The sequence below is a fragment of the Centroberyx affinis genome, unplaced genomic scaffold (genome assembly GCF_046629955.1).
Source record: "Centroberyx affinis isolate AG114_WGS23_722 - 3 ecotype Tasmania unplaced genomic scaffold, CSIRO-AGI_Caff_v1 ptg001250l_1, whole genome shotgun sequence".
Taxonomy (NCBI): Eukaryota; Metazoa; Chordata; class Actinopteri; order Beryciformes; family Berycidae; genus Centroberyx; species Centroberyx affinis.
Genome location: NW_027279761.1, coordinates 1 through 8,038, shown reverse-complemented (window position 1 = coordinate 8,038; position 8,038 = coordinate 1). Strand labels below are relative to the sequence as shown.

At 40.9% G+C, this 8,038-nt stretch overlaps 1 protein-coding gene across 1 annotated transcript; it reads right to left on the bottom strand.

Moving 5' to 3' along the window:
* Positions 1-459: 459 nt before the first annotated feature.
* LOC139648726 (solute carrier family 2, facilitated glucose transporter member 8-like) lies at positions 460-7,655 on the bottom strand. Its single transcript, XM_071524942.1, has 7 exons — positions 7,562-7,655; positions 5,171-5,349; positions 4,161-4,322; positions 3,786-3,894; positions 2,996-3,169; positions 1,679-1,824; positions 460-853 (listed from the first exon to the last, which is right to left on the bottom strand). The coding sequence occupies exons 1-7, from the start codon at positions 7,644-7,646 to the stop codon at positions 707-709; spliced, it is 1,002 nt and encodes a 333-aa protein (XP_071381043.1). The 5' UTR covers positions 7,647-7,655; the 3' UTR covers positions 460-706.
* Between the last annotated feature and the right edge of the window lie 383 nt (positions 7,656-8,038).

Here is an 8,038-nt window from a genome sequence, read left to right as displayed (position 1 = left end):
CTTAATATCAAGAGGAATTTGGTGGCCCCAGTTCCATTGAAGGACATTTTGCTTACAGGTCTTTCTGTTAGAAAATGTAGACTGAAGTACGGTCTAATAATAGTTTATGCAATTCAAAATTTGCGGAAAATAGAAAAGATATATAATTGGAAATCTAAATGGCATGCTAACACACCAATATTTTATAATAGGTTATTAAAGTCTGGAGGACAATATTTTATCTCACCTCAGTGGTATAATTCAGGTATACATAGCTTAGGAGACATTATGAATGATACTGGTTTAAGAAGCTTTCAGGATTTGAGGGAAACATACAAATTGTCATCCAACTTTTTTCTATATTTACAATTACGTTCTGCTATACGGGCTGCAAGTATTTTGAGTGACAGGAAACCTATTACTCATCCAATAAAGGATTTAAATAAAGGATTTAATTAAGAAACTATCCGGATTAATTAAAGGACATGTCTCTTTAATTTATAACACATTGTTAGAACATACACAGACCCCATTAGCAAAAGGTAGAGTTATTTTAGTCAACTTTGCAGGTTTAACAGATTAAAAAAGGATAAAAAAAAAAAATGCCCTACAGTGTCCAGAGGATCAGTCAGTTCAGGAATCTGAGGTGTGAATGAGTGAGATCCTTCTGTGCTTCAGGTTTTGGCACATGAGACAAGACGAGGTGTCAGTTTTGGCGGGTCGGGGTTTATCGAGCCGGCGTCCCTCTGAAGTTGTCTTGGATTTGCTCGAGCGTCTTGCCCTTGGTCTCCGGGACGAAGGCGATGGTGAAGACGACGTTCAGAACGCACATCACCGCAAACAGCCAGAAGGTTCCGGCGCTGGTGAGCAGATCCTGCAAGAGTCAGAACCAGACCAACAGGGATTTGTCTCGGTGACGTTGGAGCAGAGACACAGAGACGATTTACAGCTTCAAAACTGTGTAATGTTTAAGCTACAGAAGTGTCTTTAAATTAGTAAAAAAACAACTTTGTTTAGCAGGTGCTCCTGTTTCACATATGCATAGTATGGTGAAATGTGTTAACAGTGACGAATATTCATGAGGGTTCTTAATTAATTATTACATAATACTAATTATTATAAATATTACAATATATATAATGGTTAATATCATGGTTCGAAATACAGGGGTCTCTAAAAGTTGCAATCCAAGTCAGTCCACACATCTTAAATATTTGCTAATGTAATTTGTTACATAATTACATTACTTAATTTTATGATCACTGAAATTAGATTAAATATATTATTGGTGTCCAACTGATGGTGAGATGAGCACTCAACACAGTGTAGGCTAAAGTGTTAGCATGGAGCTTCTATCACTCAACACAGTGTATGCTAAAGTGTTAGCATGGAGCTTCTATCACTCAACATAGTGTATGCTAAAGTGTTAGCATGGAGCTTCTATCACTCAACATAGTGCATGCTAAAGTGTTAGCATGGAGCCCTGGAGCCAGCGATCCACCAGGGACACATGGATGATTTTGGTGTCTGTTCTCATCACTTGACAGAGAAGTTGACCAGTGGGACGATTTAACAAAGATTTGGTGAATTCCTTGTGGACAGAAGTGGATTTCTCATCCACAGATGCTGATGAAGGCTGGAAATAAAACACTGAAATAATTCCCTTCACAGGCTACCAGCCTGTTTGTTCAGCACTCACCATCAGGTCCTGGAAGGTCTTGGTGATGATGAAGGCCATTCCCCAGTTGGTGAGGACACACGCCGCGCTGGCAAACCCTCTCACTTTGGTGGGGAAGATCTCCGACATGATCAGCCAGGGGATCGGACCCCAGCCCAGAGCGAAACCTGAGCAGATAGATAGATAGATACTTTTATTAATCCCGGAGGAAATTTAGGCAGCCAGTAGCTTAAATACGGCACACAATTAAAATCACACAATAAAAATCTAACAATACACACAATAAAGATTGACCTGTACAAAGTGACTGCACTGTACATAAACATAAGATACTAAAAACTTTAAACTACTTTAAACTGCAAGGTCCTGTACATATGGAGATTGTTCATGCAGTAGATAATAAATAATTCCACAATGCAAAAAAAAGATTGTGCAATGACAGTAAATAAAGTGACTTAAAGTGCATAGCAAGCAGGGCTAAAACACAAACAAACAAACAAAAACAGTGAAATAAAGCAGAAAGCACAGAGCAGAGACACAGAGCAGAGGCAGGGCTGAATGTGACGACTTACAATCTGAGGCAGAACAGTCAGATGGGTTCCAGTCTCTGCTCTGGCTAACTGGATAAACTACTGGACTTTTTAACTTTTGTTTTGGTGCCAATTTGTCACTGCAGTCGCAAAATATGACAAAAGTACAGGAATTTGTTTTGGTGACACACTGTAGGTTCAGAGTAGGAGCCTGCATTCCTGCGGGACCCGACACAATGTCTTGCAGCATGGGACAGTTTGTTCCACGCCTGGTTCCAACCTAATGATTGATGTTATTTTCTATGTTGCATTATGGATTGTTCTAATTAAATCCACTGCACACCTCATTCATTGTGTGTGTAGTATTGTGCTAGCTAGCTGGGTAACAGGCCAGCCTAGCAAGCTGGCTTCGTTCTGGTTACAACATGACATGTGGGACAAAACTTTTCAAGATCAGTTAGGACAGAGACAAAAACTCTTACAGTGCAGGAGGGAGCGGGATGAAAGTTTTAGGGTGTGTAGGAGCAGGAGGGACTGGGGTGAGTTTAGTGCAGGAGTGAGTGAGCAGGAGTGAGAGAGAACATGTGATGGTTGTGTCATGCTGTGTCAGTCAGTCAGTGTGTCCTGCAGGGCGTGTCCACAGCTCAGCTTGTTTTACAGGTTTGATTCACTTCCAGGACCTGAGCTGCCTGATGCCCACGTGACAAACACTGATCTCAGCACTAGAGATGTGGAAGTCCCCCCAGACTTCGGCTGTGATAAACCATCCTGCAGGACTAGCTGTGAAAGTGTGAGCAGGGAGTCTGACCTGTGATGAAAACCCCCATGCTGGCGAGGGCGAGCCAGGCCAGGTCGGGGTGCGGCTCCTGGCTCCACCCCCCCCGCAGCGCCGACAGGACGCTCACCGAGGCCTCGGAGTGGAGTCTGGCCATCAGGTAGAAGTAAACCCCGAACGCCGCGGTGCTGATCGCCATGGCAACGCCTGGGTCAGGACAGGGAACAAGGAGACAAAATGTGTCATGACCTCACAGTCCTACCTGCTGCCCTGAGGACTGAACTGAAGAAAAGGGGAAATAAAACCCTATGCATCCATTTTAGAATAAAGGTGCTACCTCGAATGAAATATCTGAGATATCTAAAAAATATAGATGGTTCTATCCTCAACAACAGAAATAGTCTGTAAGCAAAGGTGTTAAGATGACTCATAACTTTAATAGTAACATATAATGTATGTTCATTTCATACCAACAATCATCGTGTCAGAGTAGGTGTTTCAATTTTTTCAAATGGTGGAGATTTTGGGATGAACCTTTAAATTTAAATTTGATGAATAGGTAAAGAAGAAACTATATGTTATATGTATACTATTATATGTTAATAATGCATATACACACACACACACATATATATACACATATATAATTAATGCTTCAAACCTAAGCAACGCTCACTGAAATGTGTTTGTTTCATAAAGACTATTTTTGTTGCTGGAAGGAAGAAGGACTTTAATTATGAATTATGTATTTCGGTTGTTATTATTCGGCTTCACAACTTGAACTGTTTAAAAGGCAAAAATAAATAATCCTTAAAATAAAAACCTGAGATGATGAGAAGGACTTTCCTCCCGGCCTTGTCCATGATCAGCGCGGCCACTCCTGTGAACACGACCTGAGCCACAGCCACGAACACTGTGGCCAGGTCGCTGTCCTGAGGCACAACACACACACATCAAGCCCGGAGCTGTCAGTCATCCTTTCAGAAAATGTTACAAAAAGTGCTAAAAGTTTCTCGTTCCATCATACAAGATATCCAGTTGAGTAAAAGTCAGATTATATAGAATAAGGCGCTTTGAAGAAACAGATTTATCCAAAGGTATTCCAACAAAAGACAAAAATAAACAGCATCACAAATCTGAAGATATCAAAATCTGTGCTAACTTTCCCTGAACAAATAAAGGTTTGAAGCCTCCTTACCTTAAAATGCGCCTGTTCGAATATGTTCTCGGCGTAGAACATGATGGCGTTGATGCCAGTCAGCTGCTGGAAGAACATCAGCATGACGCCGATGCCCAGAGGCTTGTAGACACCCGGGTCCTTCAGGTCTGCAGCCTGGAAGCTGGCACCCTGAGGTGGGCAGAGACCAGAACCGTCAGGTGACACATCCACTCTGCTCATTAACATAACTCTTTAACATTCAGTCAGCAAGTCTCCTGACCATCCCGGGCTGGGGACACACTACACCAGTGACTCTCAACCTTTCTCATATCAAGGACCCTAATTTAGTCCACATTAGAGCCACAGACCTTCATTTAATGAGATTTTGTCTCTCGGACCCAAATCTGAGAATATTTTTATTGTCAGATATGATTTTGTCCAGAATTCCATGACTATCTGTATTGTAGGTAGAGAGATAACAGAGAAACTATGATCAGAACAGTCATTCTGCTACATTCTCTAACTGTGTTAACTTCTTGTAAATGAAATAACGGTGAAGTTTAACAATTCATCAGTTTGCTGGGGACCCCCCGGAACCCCCTCAAGGACCCCTGGTGGTCCCCGGACCCCACGTTGAGAACCACTGCACTACACGACTGAATAGACTTTCACGCTTAAAACTTGTTGACGTTGTGGCGGAGCATAACCAAAGTGCAAACCAGTGGAATATCAGGGAGAAAAAGGCACTTTTATTGGATGGGAGGGGATGGGACCTGTTCAGAAATCTGTGATGTTTTATAGGTTGATATTTTTATTTACACCCACTGGTGCAGGCAGGTCGCTATTAGAGATACACTGATTTCCAGGATGTAAAGTAAAGTAATGGGAGTTCATGGGGATTTAACGACTGGTTTTAAATGATGATTCACTGATCCCCTGTCGAAGTGCCCTGGAGCAAGACACTGACCCGCTCACTCACTGTAATCTGTTTTAGATAAGACATCACCGAGCCTCACCTGCTCATCGCTGGCGTCCTCGATGCGGGCGCACTCCCACTCCACCGGGGCGTCCGGGCCGCGCAGGAAGCGCAGCGCCTCCTCGGCCTCGCGCCTCTTGCCCTGGGACAGCAGGAACCGGGGCGTCTCCGGCATGAAGCACATGAACACCATCATGAGCGTGGGAGGGACCGAGCTGCAGATCGCCAGCCAGCGCCAGTCCAGGAAGAATCCTTCAGATCAATACAGCCACAGATCAATCCAAACATGTAATCCATACTCTGTCCCACAGCTCTCACTCCTACAGTCTGACTCATGGGCTTCTTGTCTTTATGAATATGAATGACTGTATATTTTGGTCTCTTGTTGTTTATGAACTCGCTTGCCTTGAACTGCCCCTTGAGGGATGAATTAAGTATTTTGATTGATTGATTGATTGATTGATTGAAATTGACAGCTTGTGAAACTGTGATGGACAAGAGTCTCATTAGTGATTACTACAGCAGAATAACATGGAGCTGATATCACCATTCATGTTCCTGACCCTCCATATGGATTGTCGTATTTTTGTATTCCAATATATTGAATTGCGATATATCAGGGGGCAAAATCCGCCCTCTGATTTTTGATGGATGAAGATTTATTTATTTTGCTGCAGCAAGTTACACTATGGATAAATGAAAGTATATATAAATAAATAAATACAATTATAAATAGATAAATAAATGTGTGAATAAATGAATAAGGAGATAAATAAATTAATATACGAATGAATTTAACATTTATATATTTAATGTCTCATTTAATTTGTGATTTATTTATGGTGACAATTAAGCATTAAATCACATAATTATTTATTTAAGCATTATATGATATAATTATATATTTATTAAGCATTCAATTATATAATTATTTATTTATACATTTATTTAAGCATTTTATTATATAATTATACATGTATTCATTATTTAAGCATTTTGTTTCGACCCTCCATAGTAGACAGGATGTGAATCTCCTGACATAACGACTAGGGCTGAATGATTTTATAAAAATATCTAATTGCGATTATTTTGACTGATATTGCAATTGCGATATGATTTGCGATATTAGAGGGAATGATAATTTTTACATCATTATTCTCATTTTCATTGAAAAACGTATTAAAATGATTATGGTGTGATTTTTGCGGGGATCTGTACCAAACAAAGATGTTTTCTTAAGTCTGTAGAATATGATGTGTAGGCCAGGACATCTCTGCAGCACCACAATATTTCATTTAAAATGCTATTTTGACACATTTCACCTTTAACAAATATTGCGCCTCCTGCGATTTGAAAATTGCAGTAGGCCATATTGCGATTTCGATAAAATTTCGATTGATTGTTCAGCCATAATAACAACCTCATTATCCAGGTTTTCACGTTCAAACAGCCTGACAGCTGAATTCCTTTGTGTCTGCTTCATCTGAGCAGCATCCTCTCCTGCAGCAGCACACAGTGGCTTCTATTGAGATTCTAATGAGTAAACACGGGTGGCATGCTGCTAACAAGATTAGCGAGGGCAGCTGTCTCCCTGCAGCTCCCCGCCACCGGGAGGAGAGACAGGAATGTGATCGTGATCGTGGTCGCATCACATGACGGACAGGTTTTGGTCGCCATTGGCCGGTTCTTCTTCACGGCCTTTGATCGGGGCTTTACAACAGAGCTTAGGGAACGTCTAATTTCTTGCCGAGTCACCTCAAATCGAGTCACATGCATTTCTACTGTGCTTTTAACAAAAAGCGGTTTGTCACATTGTCACAAGGTGTTTTACAGAGCAACAAAGGGAATCAATACAGATGATAACCACACAGAGCAAAGATATCGCAAATCTGAAGACAGGAGGGCAGATCTGTGGTTCTACACTGTATGGTAATTTCTATTTATTTAACCTTTATTTAACCAGGAAAGTCCCATTGAGATTAAGAATCTCTTTTTCAAGGGAGACCAGGCCAAGACAGGCAGCAGCACAAATAAAAACACATAATTACACACAGAAAACACAAAAGGAGACAAAATTAAGGTAAATTAAAAACATTGACATCTTATAATTCTTTCATTTTTGGATTTAAAAGCATGTAATGAGATTAATTCATTGAGTTTCAAGTCATTCTGCAACATATTCCATGCCGAGGGTGCAGAATACACAAATAAGTGTAAGTAAAGGTGGATGTCATAAAGTTGTAGGATAGATTATGGAAAACTCCTTGAATGATTTACAACTTGTAAACTGCTGTGTCGGAGGAACCTCGCAGGGCTTTTGCTGTTTTTCTGACTTGAATGGAAACTTTAAACACTACTTTATGTGTTTAGTGAGTTTCATGACCTGTGGGACCAGTCCAAAGACCAGTCCGAAGTTAAAGCAACAGTCGAGGACACCGGTAGAACTCACAGCCGGCGTACGTACCTGTGAGATACGCTCCCATGATGCCGAGCACCACCATGAGCTGCACGCAGGAGCCGATCGTCCCGCGGACCCGCTCGTGTGCCATCTCCGAAATATACAGCTGACAAAGAGGAAGTGAGAGGGGAAAAAGTGGAAATTAAGTCACACAGAAAGAAAAATACCAGAACAACAAAAGTTAATGAAAGCGATGGGAGGCATTTGAACTTATATTTTAGCCATTTAGCAGATGCTTTTATCCAGAGAGACTTATATTTACATTTTATACATTTTAGAGATTTAGCTGATGCTCTAATCCAGAGAAATACATAATGAGTGAGCAGGTAGGAGTTCAGCGTTGTTGAGGAAGAAATGGAAAAGCAACATTCCTATATGTTCACTTAATATGTGACCTTTGACCCATATTTACACCTTAAGTGCCTAAAAAGGATCAAGAATACTGAATCTGCTTCACTGTTATAACATTAAAATCTACAGTAA

Coding starts and splice junctions, on each gene's coding strand:
- LOC139648726 (XM_071524942.1), bottom strand. CDS start 7,646: ATGGCACACGAGCGGGTCCGCGGGACGATCGGCTCCTGCGTGCAGCTC. Junction 3,170..3,785: donor AGTCCTTCTCATCATCTCAG/GTTTTTATTTTA, acceptor GTCCTGACCCAG/GCGTTGCCATGGCGATCAGC. Junction 1,825..2,995: donor CATGGGGGTTTTCATCACAG/GTCAGACTCCCT, acceptor CTATCTGCTCAG/GTTTCGCTCTGGGCTGGGGT.